General features: G+C 37.7%; 1 protein-coding gene across 7 annotated transcripts in view; it reads left to right on the plus strand.

Annotated features, from left to right (window-relative positions):
* ANKRD27 (ankyrin repeat domain 27) overlaps positions 1–20,584 on the plus strand; it is a 60,474-nt gene extending 39,890 nt beyond the window's left edge. For 6 of the 7 annotated variants that reach the window (XM_040615347.1, XM_040615350.1, XM_040615345.1 and 3 more), the window contains exons 18-29: positions 8–205; positions 525–584; positions 693–812; positions 4,466–4,510; positions 9,604–9,726; positions 11,593–11,790; positions 12,949–13,068; positions 13,685–13,846; positions 14,740–14,848; positions 16,227–16,308; positions 16,949–17,021; positions 18,821–20,584. In XM_040615347.1, the coding sequence (XP_040471281.1) occupies positions 8–205; positions 525–584; positions 693–812; positions 4,466–4,510; positions 9,604–9,726; positions 11,593–11,790; positions 12,949–13,068; positions 13,685–13,846; positions 14,740–14,848; positions 16,227–16,308; positions 16,949–17,021; positions 18,821–19,096 (1,566 nt within the window). In that variant the 3' untranslated portion in view covers positions 19,097–20,584. The remainder of the gene's footprint in view (positions 1–7; positions 206–524; positions 585–692; positions 813–4,465; positions 4,511–9,603; positions 9,727–11,592; positions 11,791–12,948; positions 13,069–13,684; positions 13,847–14,739; positions 14,849–16,226; positions 16,309–16,948; positions 17,022–18,820) is intronic. The other variant, XR_005831126.1, reaches the window with a different exon arrangement.
* Positions 20,585–20,888: the final 304 nt, after the last annotated feature.

Raw genomic sequence — 20,888 nt, forward strand, 5'->3', positions numbered from 1 at the left:
TTTCCAGTGCGTCAAAGCTTTAGTCTACTATGATGTCCATTCCTGTAGACTAGATATTGGTAATGAAAAGGGAGATACTCCTCTCCATATAGCTGCTCGTTGGGGCTATCAAGGGATCATAGAAGTACTTTTGCAAAATGGGGCAAATCCAGAAATTCAGAACAGGATGAAGGAGACTTCCCTACAGTGTGCACTAAATTCCAAGGTATTCTTCTTTATCTTCTGTCCTATTTTCTTTCTGATGCAGTTCCACGGAGGTGTAGATGCTTACCTGCTAATGGAATTTTGTGGTCTGGTACTATTAAAGTGAAAATGTGTGTTTCATTTTAAGGAGGAAGGGTCACATTTTAAATCTAATGGCATAAATACAGTTTGTGGTATAGAACATAAACTTGTAAATGGGTATTTTTAGTCTGCTCCGTCATAACCAGTTAGTAATACTAGGTTGTTGGCTAATTTGTGTTTCCGTCAGTAGATTCGTCTTTCAGTGGAGTTACGCTGATTCTCTTAATATTTTTATGCAGATTTTGTCATTAATGGAATTAAACTATCTAACGTTTGAAAGAGGACAGAGTGCTTCTGAGGTAATAACCAATGCAAGTTGTTGAACGTTTTTTTGCCTATGTTTAACCTGCTTAATCTGATAAGTAACTTTTTCTGTTTTGGTTTGGTTTTTGTTCCCTAATTTTAAGTCACCGCTTAGGTCCCCTCAGCGCTCAACAGAAACTTTCAGCAGAGGATCATCTGTCTCAAGCCTGTCCTCAGCATCAACTGATATAAGGCAAGAAGAAGTAAAAAATAGTTACAAAGAGGTAAGACTGAGGTGTAAGTGTTGACAATAAGCAAAGTATAGGTGGGTAGAGTGATATTTCACAACACTGTTTTAAAATGTTTCTTTGCTTTCTGTCTGGTTTGGAAAATTGTATGCTGCTCTCCTCTGGTGCTTGTCATTTCAGTATCTAAACACTATTTTTGTATGGTATCAACTGCTCAGCGCATTATTTCTGGGGGAAAATTGAAAGCATATTTGGAACAGTGTTCAGATTTACTGCCATTAACTACATAATTTCAGAATTTATTGAGGTTTACAAATTGATAACGGCAGTCAGTGCCCCAAGGACCTTGCTGTCCTGTCCAGGAATTAAATGCTATTGTTAGCTTACAAAATCTGTCAGGAAAGAGACACTCATACAGGCATACTGGCAAACAGCTTAACAAGCTAGAAAGTTAAGACAAACTTTCAAAATAGGTGTGATCAAATCACATAGGAAATCAGTTTTGAAACATGTGAAGAAGTACATGCTATATACTGATATGTTGCACATATGTGTTTGCTGATTTTGCTCTGTCCACACCAACCAAGATGCTGTCCTCTGAATTTTTTCACGTGGGACCTCAGAATCATACTTTCCATTTATCCCCTCCTAAGACTGTCATATCAGCACTCCTTCCGATGCTTCTCTCATTATTTTTTTCCGTCCTCCTGTTCCATTTTTTCCCAAATTGACATCCTTAGTATTTTTGTTTCTCTCCATATTACCTCTACATTCAAATTCTTCCTTTTCCTGCTATTAAAAGGTTCTTCTCTTGCCAAAAGTTTCTTTTTTCTAAAAATGTTCAAGCAACTCAAGGATGTAATGTTTGACTGGACAATATTACTTCACACTTAATTATCAAGTATTTATGAGAGCCTGGGTGTAGGAGTGTACGTCCCTGTTTGTACAGAGTCAAGTACTTGAAGGTCTAATGTATGTAAAAGTTTGCCTCATAGATTGAGGATTTATTTTTCCTTAAAGGAACAAACTCGTCTCACCCAAAACCTAAGACTACTTCAAACCATGTAAAAAGATTACAAGCAGATTACGCTTTAGATTCTTAGGGTCAACGACCTTCTCCTGTAATCCAGCTTTCGTTCATTTCTGTGTGCCAAGTTTCACACGGGCTCACTGCTCTGATTCTTAGTAAGCACAGAGGCAAGGGCGTAATCATGAGACAGCTCCGTGAAGGGAATGCCACTGGAAGTTACTGGAAGCTGTTAAGGTCAGTTTTCTAGACTTCAAGGCCATGGATTAGAGGATGCAGTTAGATCTTTATTAGTCATTGCTACAGGTGAATTAAACTTTGCTAAAATGAGCATACACCAGTTACGGTGTGTATCTTGTATGTGGCTTGTTTACAACTTGGAAAAGAGAGAGCAAAAGAGCCAGACGTGTCAATTTGGAACTTTCTCTGTTGGAAATAATAAATCCTTGCACAATTTCTGTTCAGCAGCAGAAAAACTGAGCGTTTGACTGAATTGCAGTAGATTTGTTTTGTCTATTTTTACCTTTAAAGGAAGGTACTTCTGTTCCATGGGGGAGTGAGAAAGCAAACTGGGAAGATGGGGAAATGCATATAGCAGACATTTTGCCCTAAGTACTCTTAGTAAATTATCTATAAGCTGCATAACAGATGTTGTATGCTGCTCCACTGCTAGGGCCTGAGGCAGTTTTTAGAACTGTAAGGAAGTTGTTATTTTTGGAAATAAATTATAAGAGCTTGTGGGTCACTTGCTATTACTGTTAGGCATCTTGCATGTGATAAGACTGGCTCCTGAAAAATCATCAAGACCTTTACGTTCTACAGTGACATTATCCTGTATGATTAGGGGAAATTTATGGGAGGCACAGATCTCCCTAGTGTATGTAGTCCATTTTAGATGTGTGTGTGTAGATAATGGGATTCAGCTCACCTAACTCCAGATGTTCAAAAGACAATTGTCTTAATTTTTGACGTCTATTTTCTCTCCTTAGTCAGCGGAGAGAAATCAGTACCTCCAGAGAGGAATTAATCTCAAATAAGTGTAGTGTGAGCCGAGCTGCGCTCAGGTGTCATTTGTTGACTGCATTCTGTTTTGTAGTTACCAGAGGAGGAGTTTAAGTAACTGGCTTAGATTTAAACAGCTGACTTCTAGACATTCAAAGTTAGGAAAGAGGGATCTTGCCTTCAGTGCCTAGTGCACGACTTCAAGGAACATCACCTTGTATTGGAAAGGTAATGATAAAATAAAACTTAGCAGCTTTCCTAATAAAGATAAAAATGGATAGAGAGATTTAATTTAGCCTCTGATCTTTCAGCTGTAAATATATCCTGTTCTGCTAAAACCCTGAAGAAAGAGATAAGACCAGTAAAGCACAAGTTCCTTTTAGTCTCATTCTGCCTTGTTTGCTTTACCAAACACTGCAGTCACAGTTAGCAAGATAGTAATTTCTAGATAAAGGTTGAAATGTGACTGTAGCTCTGACCCCATGGCGTTTTCACCTTGCAAGATGTTTCTTAATATTGAAACAATTTTTTTTACACAGCAGCATCTTTGATAATTCTAGCACAGTGCTAGAATAATTCGCTATAATGCTGAAACAAACATTCACAAAGCTTAATAAATGATTCTTCCAGTCTGCAGAGGCTGGACAAGTTGCCTATTGATAGTACTAATGGACTTTCCCTGCTCTTTTCCTGGCACCTGTCTCATTTCTATGAGGTTAGATCCCAACTTCTTCACGTGAGAGAGTCAGAGGAGAGGCAGGGAGACAAGCACGTCTCATTTTTCTGCTTTTGCAAGCGATCGGAAGAATCAGGGGAATGGCATCAGTGCACCGCAGAGCATCTTCCATCATTTCTTCTCTGCACTTGCCTCTTTCCCCCTTGCAGAGCTCATAAACAGGAGAACACCGACACCAAGCAGTCATGCTCAGGCATTAGCTGGCCTGAGCATACACGTCTTTAATTGGTGTAATGGTGGTACCCTGGAATAACTCTTGGAGCTGAAGAGACCTGGCTTTTGCTAATGCATATCCTTTGATATTTATCTCTACAGATTTTAAGTAGGAGAACAAATTTCATACTTACAATCAAGTTAGATTTGTAAATGTTTGGGTTATTAACATAGGAATAAACCAGTGATCTGCAGGTGAGCAACTGGAAAACTGTTTTTTCATTCTTAAACTGTTGTTTCTCAAATAGCAAAATAAAACCTGCCGTCTTTGTGCTTCTGATAGCGTGTAGAAATTCAGCTAGAGTCCAAACAGTAGTAGTGTTTATCAGGGTAGAAATTTGTCTTGAGTAGGGATTTTTCATGTTAGGTTCACAACAGAAATGCATGGTCAGCTGCTGCTGAAGCAGCATAAAAATGTGTATCACCTGACATGGCTTTGTTTGCATGGACTACGTGCCCTGTGTTTAGGTGAGTTCTGGTTATCTTTAACTAAGCAAGTCAGAGATCATCCGGTGTTCACAGGCCTTGCACAGCTTTTGTGCTTCATAAAGGGAGAAGGCTTTTCCTTTAAAACTTTATCAACAAATATGAAATGGGCCAGCAGTAATCCTACCACATGAGCTTAGGAGGTTAGTAAAGGACACAGGATTTTCTGTGTCCTTCTTAATACCAATACTAGCAAAGCAAATTAATTGTTTTCTTCATACGTAGGTGGAAAAACTCCTAAGAGCAGTTGCAGATGGAGATCTGGAAATGGTAAGTCTTACCATGGCTGTTGAGTATTGTTGAATTTTAATTTACCTCATTCAAATTGAGGAAGTTATTTGTAAATAATATGAAGTGAAGAATGCTTTGGGTACTACCTTCCTTCAGCAACTCAGCTCATTTTCTATAAAGAATATTCACTCTGTGTCCCCAGATTATTTTACATACAGTGCTTTAAGGCCTGTTATTTTGACATTTCCATGACCTCTTGCACTAACAAAATTACTTTAAATTGGATAATTTCTTTTTTAGAAGGCCTTTTGTTTAAAAATCTATGTATAGTCACCTCTAGGAGGTCCAAAGAGCTTGGGAAGAGTAACAAGGCAGGCGTGTTGAAAGGAAAAGGGCAATTTATTTGCTTGCAGGTGCTCAAGCTGCACTACCAAATGCTGTTGTTAGATGGGGAGTATGGTGCGTTGCAGAACAGTAAAAAGATATGTATACTGAGGTCACAGTGTTGGACTGGATATGCAGTCAGCACAAAACAAAACAAAAAAGGTAAAATAGATGAGTTTTCAGGTAAACCGGATTTTTGACAGCAAATCCAATAGAAATTATTGTTATTCCCAGTTGCTTGTTCCTGTGTCACAGAAGTATTTCACGTCTTTTCCCCTATGTGAATTGATGTCTGCACTCAAGTAGTAATGCTGTTCTGGAGACTGGATGGTGGGATTTATAGTTTGGGGTGTTTTGACTTAGGAAGCATTCCAGGAATACAGTGATTTAAAATCCACAAATGCTTTTTGATTCCTGAATTGCATGGTTCTCTAATGCTTTGAATATTGTCTACTCTTTATGGCGTGTTTACTGCATGTAATAATTGTGCATAGGTACTACAAATGAAAAATGAGCTCTTTGTTTGTTGGGATACCTTTTGATTAATATTTCGTACAGAGAGGAAATTTAGGTGACACCAGTCAGTACAGAGACGTTATCTTAGGGACATACAACTTTCCTGTAGTTTCATAGTTGTAGGGACATACAACTTTCCCTTCAAATAGATAGCCGATGGTTATTGTAATACCAGTTTCAGAGCTGATGTCCTGTGATTTGTGATACTTACCACCTATCTTGACATACTTTTTACTTACTATTGCCCTTTATTCCTGAAAGTTTGAACAATAAGGTGCTTCCAATGTCACTCTACTGAAAAATTGAAGATGACACAGAAATCTTTGCAAGTTTTGTCTTTGGAGACATGTATAAGGCTGCACATTTATTGATTGTTTTGTAGTTCACAGAACAAAATCATGAACCCGTGTGAGAATGCAGGATCTCTCTGCGGGGTGCATTTTCTGAAAAATGTGTTTAATGACATGTACTAAAGTTACACATGCTAATGAAGCATTACACAGTCATAGTAACATAGATAATCTGCATCACAAAATACATACCATGTTAATATTGATCCTCTGATGTTTTATTCCAGTTGGATGATAGAAATTAATTTATCAACTGATAAGGAAAGAAATGTTGAGTAAATATGATCCTAGTTTATAATATAGCTTAATAATTATTTCTAGGTCAGCCCTTAAGTCATTTCAGGAAGCAGCAATACATAAAATGGGGACATTTACCATCTTCCTGGCAAGTAGTAAACATGAATGTATTACACAACTTTTTACAGACTTCGTGAAAATCTAAACAGCGTCATGAAAATATTTAAAGAAAATTAAATATAGTGCTATAATTTGCTAGATAATTAGTATCTGGCACTGTTCAACAGATAACCAGCAATGAAAAGCATATAGAAATCTAATCTATGCGTTCAGATGACATAACCACCTTATTTTTTGTGGCTTTGCTTTCCACATTACTCAGGTTCACATAAAACTGTTCGTTATAGAGAATTGTCCAGTCGAATGGCAAAGGTTACAGCTTGCATATCTATTAAAAAACACGGTTATTTAAAAACTCTTACTTTGTTCTGATAGCCTGACGTCTGTCTCCATAGGAACAGAACCAGCAGTGGGGTCATTAGTGGTGCTGTAGATTTCTGCTGTGGCAGCCAATTGAGCTTTGCAAGAGGAGACATTAAAAATAAAGTGCCACGAAACTGGAAGATTAAAAATATAAAAATATATGTATATCTATCTATCTGTCTCGTGCTGTGATTGTTCAGGAAGCCAAAAACAACCTTTGCCTCGTTGTAGCACCTGCAGACTTAAAAGCAAGTATGCTTTAGGTTGGAGATTATTATGTTAATTAATGACAGTTATTTTAATCAGCTGACTCAATGGCAACTAGTTCTACATTTTGAAAATAAAATTCAGTCCACTGTGGTAAATGTTCTGTGTTGTTATGAGAAAGAAATATTTTGAGATGATATGGAGGGGGTGTCTGTATCGAAAGGATTAAGCTTTACTCTCAAAATACATTTCAGAGTTATGCAGCAGCTTTTTTGGGGGAGGTTTTCAAACTGCACTTTTTACATATTTAGTGGTTGCTGACTGGGTAGAAAATTATTATAGCTCCATTACTGATGGAGACTGTTAAGAGTTGTTTTCGCCCGTTGTATATTGCTTTGAAGAAAGCCTTTATATGGCTCTGAGTCAGTGAAGTATGGTGTAGAAGTAGTTGATACGGCTTAACATCAGTTTTTGGTCTTTCATTCGTAGCGATTTGACTTGGTGGTCAGGTGTATGCCATGGCTTCGTAGTGATGGATGAACCATTCAGCTTTCAACAGAAATGCTTAGATTTTAAAAATAAGCAAATAAACCCCCCGCTTTTAGTGTTAGAGTGGGATAACACTAGACAGACCTGGGAGGCTACATAACCTCTGCTGTTAAAAATATTTGAGAAGAGATTGGTCAAACTTCTGTCAGTGGTGTTGAGTAAGAATTGACTTTGTCTCAGCATAGAATACAGGATTAGGCACTCTTCTGAAATCCTGTCAACCCAGCTAGTCTTGGCTCTTCTGGTGGAATGGATGTGCGCAAAACCACCACAAAAACCCCCAAATCTCTTGTATAAAATAAATCTTGTGGAGCAGCTAGAAGTCTGGCATACAGGGTACAGTGCCCCGGTAGTGTTCTACTAAATACGCCAGGAAGCTTGTTACTCTACAGTGTAAAGAAGGTTTTAGATGACAAGTTAACTGGCAAAGGGAGATTATGGACAATTTCCTGAGATGCTTTGGGGTGTGTCTGCTTAAAAGTGCATTTAACCTTTTGACCAAAAAGACTTTAAACCAACAAGAAAATGGCTATTCCATTGTAATTATAAGGATGTATGAATGGGAGTAGCGTGTTCAGATTTTTGGTGAGACACTGATACTAGTATGTAGAGGGCTATCTGTTTGCATAATGAGAGCAGCAGTACTGAGTTGTGGTAGAAGAAGGAGGAAGTCTCAAGTGGGAGAGCCTTGGTCAGTCTGCAGGGCAAGAGGGAAGTGAAGTGACTACTATTTTAGACATGTACAAATGTAGCAAATAGTAAACCTTGTGGCTTTCCATAAACAAACAAGCTTGAGAGAAGATTTTACTCCAGAGAAAATGTGGAATTTGCAGGGAAAGTAATACTCCCTGAGAAGAACATCCCTTTTCTGTCTCAATTTATGTTGTCATTCAGAATTGGGTGTATGGCCCTTACTAGTTGTCTTAGGATTTATTCTAGCTTGCATCTGTTTAATTGGATAGATCATTAATGCATGTTTGGTTTCCCAGAGCTACCTTAATGGTAAGAAGCAGAGCTTGCTGACAAATGCAAGAGCACATACAGTGGGAGGAACCTACTGGAAATTCTTTTCTCCCCATTCTTTTCTTGCCTAGGATCTGTGGAGCTCTTGGATTGGTCCAGTTCTGTGGCATCAAACCGAATCCACAGATCCAGCAAAGATACTTCTATCTCAGTTTCAGCCAGTAGTGGTTCCTCGATTTTGCTCCATGCCACTGTTCAGTGGGAGGCAAAGGGCTGATCTTTCTTCATGGTAACAAGACAACGATACATCTTTCGACAGCTCTGTTAAAAGCTGCTGAAATAAACAAAAGAGTAAAGGGAAGACCCTTCACAAGATGACATGTATTACAGCTTCATACCGACTGTATATAATCCCATAACTTGCTGTGTCTGGGAACTTCCCAGAAGATCTGCAGGAGAGATCTAACCTCCTCACACAAGTGCCCTGATTTCTCTTCTGTCTCAGTTTTTGAGTGCTGTGATGTTACGCCTTTCATGCACCTGGAAAAAGCTGACTGCTAATGTATTGTCCCCTGCATTAGGAGACATATTTAAATATTTAATATAAATATTTAAATAAATTTAATTCCCACTTCTGTCTTGAATTTCTGAACGACTTGTCTCATTGAGCGTAATTGCAAACTCAGAATGATTTTCACACTAGGTAGATGTCAGGCTTAACATTGCCAGATGGTGTAATAATGGAGACTTAATGCAGTCCCTACTAATTCCAAGATGCCTTTAGTTTACAGCAAATTAATGAATTTCAGGATTAAAATGTATTTCTTAGCTTTTTTTGGTTGCATAAAATATAGTGTAAAATGAACATGCAGTAAGCATCACTGTTTGTAAATTGCATATGAATGCTCTGAGTCCTACGACTCTCTTCACTGAAGGGCCTCTCTCCTCCTTGAAAATGAGGCATTGTACACTGAGGAAAAACTGAAACTGTGAAGCTTGTGGGAAGTGACAGACCTAAGAAAAGTCAGCACCCCTGCAGAGTTTTGGATATTGGTTAAACGTTGTCATCCTTGTCGCTTTTTATGTTCATTAAAGCAGAAGGTGAACGGAAATTTGCATTGATACAAGCTGGCACAAATCATCTGAGCTGAAAGGACTTGGAGGGTTTCAGAATGTGTGAACATTGAAGTCCTGCTTGGGCAGCAGAAGTCGGTTATAATTTACTTCACTGCTAGACGTGGTGAACTTTCTAGCTGCCTTGTCAACAACAACATTGGATTTTTTCATTTGGCCTGTGGGCAGCTGATGCCGGGAGGTAGCTGTATAGTCTCCCTGAGATACTCAGAAGTGTATGTTTGTGAAATCTTACTTGTCTACATACGCAAATTTATTAGGGTGTAGAACCTTTGGACTCTGTAACGGAGGATTTGCTTTTTGTGCCAGGTACGTTATCTCTTGGAATGGATGGAGGACGACTTAGAAGATGAAGATGACACAGCCAGTACATCAAAACCAGAATTCTGCCATCCATTATGCCAGTGCTCAAAATGTGGGCCAGCACAGAAGGTTGGAATATTCATTCTGTAAAAAGAATAATTTATATTCTTGTGGTGTAACTTTTAGCTCTAGAGAAGTAGCATTCGTATTGCCCAACAGCTCAGTATCTCTGTCTAAAAATACACAGATCTTAACAGAGGTCATCTGTTGTCATGAAATTGTTCTCTTTTTAATTGAAATGTAGAAAATTTTGGATACAGAAAGAGTGTTCAAAGACTTGCTTAATATCTAATGGAGTGAAAAACCTTTGCGGTTTGCTTTTAGAACACGTGGACTGCTGTTAAGGTCTGGACAACTTTGAATAAATGGGAAAAATTATTTTCTAAGCCTCAGTTTCTCCTGGTTCTCTTTTATAGTTTACATTGCTAATGGTCACAGAGTATCTGCTTATCTGATAGTAATCCGTTTAGCAAGGAATACCTGCTAATCTTGTGATCAGTGTAATGCTGTTAAAGTCTTTTTTTTAATTACATGACATTTTCATACAAGCTGTATCTCAAAGCTCTTCAGAGATTAAATATAATTGCAAAGACTTCAAGACTTCTCTCTCAATTGCAGACTTCCTTTCCCCTTATTTATCACGGACTGTGATAGAGAAAACGCTTTTTTCTCTTTTTCTTCTTTAATTTAAATAAGGAATGATCCCAGCTTCTTGGAAATAGAAAAACAATTACTTGCCTTTCAGGAAGAAAATGTATTACTGTGCCTGAAGGTATACATAACTGGATAAGTCATAGAATCATTTAGGTTGGAAAAGACCTTTGAGATCATCAAGTCCAACCATTAAAATTAAGTAATTGCAAAATAAAGTAATAGCAAAATAAACCAAAGTATAAATTTTCAGTGTTTTGGCTTCTTTGAGGTAACAGTAACCATATCTCTTAACTGAGAAAATGTGAGATGGCTTAACTTTTTCTGAACTCCTCACTGCTACCTTATGTTTATTTTGTGCAGGCTAAGAGTATGCCAGTTGTCCTTAAATACTTCACATTCACACCGTGCTTTATTCTCTGGTAACACGTGTCTGTGTACCCTCAGTACAGAGATCATGTGCTAAAGATCCCAGAGCCTGAGACCATAAAGTTCATTTTATTGGTAACAGAGGCAGCAGTGGCATTTGTTGTGGAATTTACTTGCCTACTGAATAGAGGGAACTTATTAACTAATCTTAACCACTGTATTACGTAGGCATACATTTAAAAGCGCACTGAGGATGGGCAGAGTGAAAGACTGTACCACTCTAAATGTTAGGCATCTGCACAGTTTGTGATAAGAGTAAAAAAAAGGATGTTCTGTACTGCTGTGAGCTGTCTTCCAGGCAGTTTCCGTATCTTGACTCCCCACGAGAGTCTGTTTTCTGGGTCAGTGTTACTTCCACACGAATAAAATTAATTTTACTTTTTATCCTTATTACTTTGAACTTGATGTAGCAGTAAAATAGGTGTGTAGTGTCTGTCTCCAAGAGCATAAATGTCTGTATAAGTGACAGTAACTCATAATAGTAACAGTTACTCTCCATACCTATGAGCATCCTAAGAGCTGTATAAAAGCTGGAAGTTTTACTTCTGTCTCAACCTGTGCTGCTTTAGCCTTTTTTCAGTATCATGAATACTTTGCCTGGAATTCTCTATATGAAGCTATCATGTTGGCAGAAAGGAGAGAAAAATAAAACTTATTGTTCCGTTAAAAAGTACTACCAAGCTGCTCTGGTTCATTAGCTTTTTTTCCTGAGGGTCGCAGTTTAGCCTCTGTTGCAAAGTCCTTGTAACATCAGTCTACCTGTTTGTATCTGCTTAGCAGATATTTGGCAGCTTTTTGGTCAATAGAAAGTAGCATGATGAATGACATAGTTTCGTTGCGTGTTTTCCTCAACAGAAATTTGCCAGGATCTCTGCTAATGGACTTGGAGTGAATGTTTCAAACCAAGATGGTTTCACACCGTTGCATATGGCTGCACTGCATGGACATTCGGAACTTGTCTCTCTCCTGTTGAAACATGGAGCCAGTGTCAGTGCCAAGAACGCAAAACATGCAGTTCCTCTTCATCTAGCTTGCCAGAAAGGTCACTTCCAGGTAACTGAGGCCCTTCATCAATGCAAGCTATTTAACACTTCACCACCAAGAAAAAAAGCTCTTTTGCAAAATTATCAACAAGACTAAACCAGGAACAGTGAAGATGAGTTTGGTGATTCTGTATTTTCTTTCGGTGTCTGAACCTCCAGACAGAAAGGGGATCTTTCAACTGAAACGGTTTCAGTAGGCACCTTTTCTTTCTAAATGACCTGAAATAATGGTTTAGTCAAAGTGGTGCAAGTAACTACTGTTGTACATCAAACCCTTTGAAAGTACCTTGTGCAGCTGAATCCTCCTGGGTATTTTCTCTCTGTACCTTCTGTTCAAGGAGGTTGTGTGTAAATCTGTTGATGCAATGGACTTGTTATCTTCAGTAGCCACAGAATTAAATATTTACTGTATCTTCAACTCATTTAAGTAGATCCTGAGCCAAGTGGAGCTCTGAGGGTAGCACATATCCTCATCGTGACTTTGAGTCAGGCAATCATAAGAAAAGAAGGAGAAGCATGAACTGGTGAGGGGAGTATATTAATACAGGAGGGAGAGTAAATGAGAGGGGAAAAATAACGATCCTGAAAAAGCAGGTGCAGACAGGCAAAGAGGAATATGCAGAAAAGTGGAAAATAGGGTTTTAAGAATAAAGAGCTGAGGGCTGCAAAAGGAAAAAAAACATTGAGAGAATTGTGAAGATGATGGGGGAAGAAAGCACTAGGGAAGCAGGAAGAAAACAAGAATACAACTCATAGGTTAATGAAGGTTAATTCATGGGGTATTTACAACAACAAAATCCTTGTAAGTGCTCTGATGAGTTTGGAAAGGGTGGAAGGATGCAGTTGCAGTGGTGGTTTGGTTTTGATGTTTTATTAAGTTATTGATTATGTATGATTTTTACATATCCCTTTCAGTTGCTTAAGGTTTTTGGGTTTTTAAAAGTGTGTAGTAAAATATGAAAATCAGTATGATAAAAAGAGATGCTTGTGGTTATCTGTTTGGCAAAGATAAGACCTGTTCTCTCCATCCTTTTTTCTGCCATCCCTTTTTCATTGTAGATTTCAAAAGAAGTTTAAAAACAAAAAGGAAAAAGATGTGGGTTTTTTTTACTGCATTATTATGATTAGCTGGTATCTTAAATTAAAAAGTTGTTATATCTTTCAATAGGTAGTGAAGTGTCTGATGGATTACAATGCTAAACAAAACAAAAAGGATATCTATGGAAATACTCCTTTAATTTATGCATGCTTGAATGGTCAGTATGAGACTACTGCCTTGTTGTTAGAGGTAAGATCACTGAAAACAATGTTTGGAATAGTATTTCTTATGTGATATCTGTGCTTATCCAGTACTAGGGATCAGTATTTTTAGTTATGCATCTGTCTGTCAAAACTACTCGGGGCGGGGGTGGGGGTGGGGGAGGAGGGGGAATAAGAATATTTGTTATCTCACTCCTTTCAGTCCCTTTCTTTCATGGTTTTTAATTAGATAAATACTACATTTCTATTTTATTTAGATAAATAATACTTTTCAATTCTACAGTTTTTATGGAACTTTTTGTGGCAGGTGTTAGGTTTTCTAGCTTATGATTCTATCACATAGAATTTCTGTGATTTTTTTAATCGCTTTTAAACTTGGAATATGTAGTAGACACATGCAAAAATGAAATTAGCTGATCCATGAAGTTGTGGCTATGACAGAGGAGGAAATAATACCATCAGGTGACTTATTGTTGAACTGGTGATCGCTAGCTCATGCTTTCTACGTTCGTATACAGCTACAAGGCTTCTGTTGCGTTGTTCTCATTCATACATTGAAAAGGAGAGTAAAACAGAGTGGTAACGTGCTATCTCCATTTCATGCTACTCTGCCTTTATAACTTCAGTTTAATCTTGCTCTCTAGCATGGAGCTTCTGTTAACCTTTCTAATGCCAAAGGAAATACAGCGCTGCACGAGGCCGTGATAGGAAGGAACGAAGCCCTGGTAGACTTGCTGCTTCAGAACGGTGCGATGACACACATAAGGAATGAAAGGAACTGTACCCCTGCAGACTGTGCTGAGCCGGTGAGTGCAGAAATCTCATTTCTGACATAAGGTTTTCCTAAAGTTCCAGATGAGTAATGTAGGAAAGAAAACAAATATAACTGTTTTCACAAAATTTGCCAGTAATGAGTGATATAAAGATTAAGATGCCTGCTTACTGTAAAACATACAACTGTGGTATATGAAACGTGTTCTGTTTCTAAAATAAGTTAATCCTAGACAAAAAGGATGAGCCAAGAAAGAGTGAAAGCACATGAATGACAATGACGTTAAAATCTATGCTAGAGATTTAGATTTTTTTTTAGATTAGATTTTATGGCAGAGAGAGCAGAAGAAATGTTGAATGTAGGAAAATGAACACCTTTCACTAATCAGTTACACTGCTAGCGGTCTTCCTTGTTCCACCCACCATCTTTTGCCCTTCATGTCTTTTGATACCTTTTCTCTTGTCATGGGTAACTCTGACCTTCCCGTTTATTAATAGCATAATAACGTAATATGTAATATTAAATTGTAAAGAACTGTTTCACTCTTTAAATGATTTGATGCATGGTCTCTATCTTTCTTAAATAGCTTATGAGATGTAGCATAATGACCACAAAATTCTGTACTGAATCAATTTTAGTATGTGTATTACCATTTAAACTGAAATGAGCTTAACCATAAATAATACAGTTTAAAACAGTAGGTCAAGACTAAAAAATCAGCACTCCAAACTTGTGGAACACTGATTCTGTCCCTACTCAAAAATTACACAATTTAAAGTTTGTATTTATAATGATGTATTTTTGTGTGTGTTACATTCATTTTGGCAGCAATTACTTAACACACTTTGCATAGACTAGAATCCTAAATTGTACTGATGTTTTTCTTTTTCTTTAATAATGGTGAAAATGGCAACTTTTAAATTTAAGAATTCAAATATCATTAAGTTGCTGGAAACAGCACCAAGCTGTGTACCTACATCAGCAGAGAGAGAAAAGGAGTGTGAGCAGCCTGCTACTATCAAGATAAGAAAAAAAGGTACGTGTCATATTTCCACTGGTATGAATAAAAAGGGATTTAGGCACTCATGTGCAACTACATCAAATATTTTATATAATTGATTTATATATAATTAAAATCAGTCAAGTATTTTGCATATCTATTACAGGTAACACCTAAAATACTATAACTAAGTGCAGTAGACTTTGTATTATACTCATGACATTGCTGCAAACTCAGTTTTCACTTTTTTGGTGTATGGGGGGAAATTTTACATACAAAAGCATTTAAAAAACCATGCCACATTTGAGATGATGTAATTAACCATGTCATAGTTGTCCATTTCAGTGCAAAGTAAAACATCAATTTCAGTTGCCTGTAGTTCTCATTTACATTGCCCTAAAACTGGTTAGGGAGTGGCTCTTCCATTAGGTACTGTCCCTTTTATTATGGGACAGAAATAAGAGCTACAAAGGCCACTGTCTTAACTGTTAAGTACAGTTTGCAAAAGAATGACTTTGAGTAGACGGCAGCATATAGTACAGTCTGAGCAGGTGTGTTGGGACACGGTACAGTTTGGCAATACAGCTGAGCTGACGTAATGGCTTATTGCCACTTAAAAGAGATGGTGTCTGTTGCTCACCATCCATCCTCATCTCTTCCCTCTCACCCTCAGCTTCTGGTCTTGCTTATCCACTACTTTCCTTACACTGGCTCAGAAGTTTTTCAGATGAATTCTCAAGCTGGTAGCAGTGTGCTAACCTTGGACAAGGGGTGTAACAAGGTTTATGCTGTGCAACAGCTCAGCCTAGCAAAGGACCTGCTGCCATCAGAACTGTGGAAAGAAGGCAGTGAGGCTGCACAAGCAGGAATTAGGGAATAGGAGCAGGAGTGCCCATTTCAGCAGTCCTGAGTTTTAGTTAGACTTTTTGAAATAACTCTTGCCAGCTTCCCTAGGGAAAATTGGGAATATTTCATTAATGCAAAACCGAAATGAATCACAGTATGCTGATGCCCAAGATTGTTACAGTCCTTTCAAATATTATGAGAATAGTCCTAGAAGAACAAAAGCAGATACGAGCAAATAATATTAATGAAGAGGTGGTATAGCGTCTTTGTGTTAATCAAAAGTTTTTAAAAACTGGAATTTAGGGCCTGAAAGGCCAGGATTACGTGGTCTCTTCAGAAGCTTGCCCAGTCATGCTAATCGGATGAAGAATGCTTACTCCTGTGACTTAAAAGGCTCTACAGTTTCCAAAGATAAATTGCAACTCTGATTCAAGTTATTAATATTACAATTTTACTGTAAAATTTTACATCTAATGTCAGTAGATAACACTTTAGAACTGTGCATTTTTTTTAATTCTTCAGTGTGGCTCAGTTGTAATTTTAGTTGCCTGTTCTTTTAAACCCCTAGTGAATTCTAAGCCCTGTGAGAAAGCTGATGATCCCATAAGCAGACAACTCCAACTGGTCCAATCAGTTAACAGATTTAACAAGTAAGCACAGAAGCTTCCTCAGAAGCATGTTCATTGTTTCCCATAAGCAAACAAGGAACGCAACTGTTAATAAAGCCCAGAAGTGGGCCAAGCATTGTTATACATCACATATGACTAATTAACGGTAGATGTTAATCCTCTGAGGCATGCATGTTCATATCGCTGGACAGATGTTCTAGGCATGACATGCTGGGTGGTGGGAACAGCGGGGATGTGCTGTGCAGCAGGAGGGAGCAGCCGGCCAGCGGAGGACTACCTGCAAATAGGTTTAAAATTGTTTTTGCACTAATACTTGGTGTACCAGAAATGAAGAATTTTGGAGCCAGGCTGCTTCAAATTAAAATCGTTTTTGCACTAATACTTGGTGTACCAGAAATGAAGAATTTTGAAGCTAGGCTGCTTCAAAAATGTTATTTTAGTGCTTCACTCAGTAGTTGGGTTTGGCCTATGATCTTTTTAGATGTTAATGTATATTCTGTGATAAAACACAGGGAATGCTAGTAGGCTGTCATTTTGAGGTGGCGGTGTCAGGAGTGCGCTGCCTTTCGGTGTGGAGATAGTGCCGCCTTGAGGATTTTCTGTAATCAAGGCTTTTGTGGAAGGAGGAGTTAAATTTAATGCCTTTAAAATATTTTTTTAGAGCAAAACATTTAAGGAGAACAATAACAAGAGATAAGAGCGTCCCTAATTTTGACTATCAGTTATTGCATCAGGTAAGTGGAAATAGTTGCTGGAATTATTTGTATAATATAGCAAATCTGTTTGTTTTGTCTGCTGTTAATATAGATACATATAACAGGAAAGTTTCTTTATTGGTGGTTGTTGATGAATCCTGAAAGTTCTGACCTATTTTCTAGATTGCTAACGTTTCATCATTGTTCAAAATTCAATTGTGCTTCTGTAACACTGTTAAACATCTTATTCTTAAACTTCTTAAGCCTCTTATTGCAGGCTTCATCTCTGTCTTGTTTTCTGTGTCATGTCTAGCAAAATCTAGTTATGCCAAGGCTTGAAAAACTCTACAGCTTCTAAGAGCCGTGGCCGAGCAGAGATGCTCTTTATAAGAGCTCTTTACAATCTTTCAGTGTATTGAAGTTAGGGTTTGCAAGGCAAGTCTGCTTGTCGGAGGAGATTGTTTGCGAAGGTAATGGCAAACTGCATGTCGTATTGTCAGCTGTAACACAAATATATGCAATCAATTAATCTGTGGTTGGGGGGTACCACAGCACCCTACGCTGATCTGACTGTTGGGTGCTGCCCTTCACCCACAGCGTGTGCTCCCTCCTTTACGCGCCTTTACACATGGCTCTGACTCTTACTGGACTTTCTGCTGTGCCATTTCAGCATACTAAATCAAGAGAAAAACTAACCTATTCAAAAGAAAGTGGTTTTCTACCAGGTTAGTTCAGCAGCTGCCCATTATTAGACTTACATAGCCTTGGAAATGCAGACTCTGCCTCTTACCTCCATCTAGTAAATGTGGAGTACTATTCTATTTCATAGAGCCCTTATAAGGTTTAACATTTGCAAAGAGCTTTGAGAATGCCAAATTGTTATAGAACTGTAATGCTTTATTAATTCTTACAGTATTAATGTTAATAAGGCACTATTTAATTAAACGTGGGATTTAGATTTTATAATTATGGATTGCTGAAGGCAGTATGTCATGTAAGTACAGCAGGTGTCAAAAACCCAAGATGTGACCGTGATATATAGCACTTTAACCACGTGTGACTCTCATGGCTTTGTGAACGTACAGGTCATACAGCTCTGAATTGTTAGCAAGTTTAAACATGTTTAATCTCAGTCTGAAACTTTTTCAAGATTGTTGCCACTATTTCAGTAAAAGGGTGTCATAATTAATTTCTGCCTTTAGTTCTTGCCTTAGAAAACCTATCACTAGCATGCTTGGGTTCTCTTTTTTCGCTTAGTTACTTTAACATTTGCAGAGTGGCCAGTAATCAAGGAAAGCCACCCCCTCTTAAAAGGAAGAATCAGGAGCAGATGTGGAAATGGAAGATAAGAACAATTGGAATGACCAAAAAAGGGTCTTTAAGGGGGGTGGGTAGGGTGGGTGTCTCTTCCCCGACAGGTAAGATCTGGAAGGAGGGAGGTTTTGCCTTCAGCAGTGCCTGTCTGTATTACTACTTACATGTTTCTTAACAGTAAAAGAAATTTCAAGTTTCTTGAGACCTGCATTAGAAAAGGTGTTCAGAGAAGATATTAGGATAGTGCAGTGAAAGTAAGTTTTGGAATGCCTTCATTATCTTTTCAGTTCTGGTACTGATGTATGGGGCAGGTTGGCCTCTTTTTTGTTTTCTCATATGTAGACCTAATAATAATTACTGTCCTACAAAGAATGCTACTTTTAATCCTTGGCTGTATTCTTGGTATAAAGAATAACATGAAATTAATGTGATAATTATATTCAGGAAACACTATATTACTTTTACATCTCTGTAATGAAGAAAGTAGATTGTACTTTTAACGTATCATTTTTCTGTCCTCACAGTTGGCTATTAAAAGCTTTGATAAAACTAAGCTAAAATCTGTTGAAACGCTGGACCAGAGCAAAGTTAAGATTATTGACACAGGATGCAGCGGCGAGTTTGTTAAACATGATGATGACACGATAGAAGTTCCTCACAGGAGTAAATTAATGCACCGAAGACATACTGTTAATGTGCAGCTTCCAGAGGAGGATGTTGACGATAGTTTATCCAGCCCTAGAAATCCAAGTATTTCACAATCAAGAGACTGCTGTGATGACTTGCTTTCGAAACACTGACAAGGAAGTGTGAATTTGATGTCAAAAGCTGAGGAGCTAGGTGGTGTTAATTTCAATAACCCTTTTCTGCACATCAAAGAATTCAGTGATGCTTGCAAGCCTGCCTTCAGAACAGGATACAGGGGACGACTCTTCAGCAGAAACAGAATGTTCCTAGCACTTTCAAAGACTGAATCCTCTGTTTATGTTGGAGGTAACTAACTACACAGCCAGATCATTACTGATCTCAATAAACAGGGATGTACTAAGACGTAGGCAGCAGAATTAATTTCCTATGCTACTTAGCACTTATCTAAAAGAATTCTATGTAACAGTAAACCAAATGAAACCCTGTATTGTATTTTTCAGCCACCCACTTTGTTTTTAAAAGTATTTGAATAATTTTCAGTTTTTATCACTACATTGGATAAGTATATATAAATATATATATATTTATATATATAAAGATATATTGAATAACAAGCTATTTATTGCCAGAGGTAATTGAAATGTCTCTATTTTTATTGTAACGTTACAAAGCATTATAGTATATATTTCTGTATATTTCAGTAAATGGGAGAACAATAGTCCAGAACATCTGCAACGCTGCATTAGAAATTTATACATGCTATTAATGTGAAAGAGTATAATCCTCGCCAATTTCTTTGCAATGCTCCCCTGTACCGGATCTGCAAGATCAAATTCTTGCAAGGAGCCAGGATACTGGGGAAAAAGTAGAGAGCCCTTGACAACGCAGAACTTTGGACTTGCTGTTCATAGCCTAATAAAAAAAAAAAAAAATTAAATGCAGAAGCAAGGATGTGTAAGGACACACAATACTGTTTTAAGTTGGTGGGGGTTGGTTTTTTCCCCATCCCCTAAAAACAGGTCATGCAAAAATGCACAAATATTCATGATTCTGAACCTGGGCAATACGTGCAGACAAAACTGCTTCGGAGACTGCTCTTTAAAAAGGTGAAATTCCAATTACTCTGAAAGGTACTTCTTGCATCAGTAAGCATCTGTTGAAATAGGCCAAACAATACCCCCTTCCTAGAGGTAGTCATCAAAGAACTGAAAGCTCGCAAGTAACTATGAGATGACTGCTTAGATTTGAACTTCGTTTTCTACGTTTTCAGTTACGGTAGGAGAACATGTAAATAGCACAAGCCAGGTTACTAAGCGCAGAATTTTTTTTATTCTTGGTTCATCACATCCAGCTTGCATTTTATTTCATAAATATTTTTATAAATAATTCTATTTCTTTTAACTGTGGTATTAGTAAACTGCCTGGCAAAGTACAAAGCTGGAAGACGTGCTGGTGACTTTTTCAAGGAACTTTTTAATCCAAGAGGTAAAACATGCAGTTAGTGCGCACATGGACATTTGCAGATGAGGGTCATGTGTTTATTTTTCTAATAATTTATGAGTTTATCTGATTTTCTAATGTGCCTTGGATTTGTGCCAAATGATGGAAAGAAAAACCTAGTAAAATAACTCTTGAAAATGCTGGTTTGAGTGCTTTTTTCAAAGCATTGAGTCTTTCATTCGTATTTCCTTGCTTTTGTTTTTGTAAGCATATGAAGACTTCACATTGTGTCTATGTGTAAATTAAGGGATCTGTTGGAATTTGCTCTCAAGTTCAGTACGGCCTTCTGCCCTCCTACATTCATGGATTACTATTATTAGGTTGTGTAGTTTTGGATTTAAGGCATAGAGGTGTACAATATGGAACTGTTAGTGAAAATGAATGTTTTCACTAACTTCCTTCTCTTTTTAATTCTCATTAAAAAAAAAAAGTCACTCATCTTTA

This window comes from Falco naumanni, chromosome 15, assembly GCF_017639655.2.
Source record: "Falco naumanni isolate bFalNau1 chromosome 15, bFalNau1.pat, whole genome shotgun sequence".
Lineage (NCBI taxonomy): Eukaryota > Metazoa > Chordata > Aves > Falconiformes > Falconidae > Falco > Falco naumanni.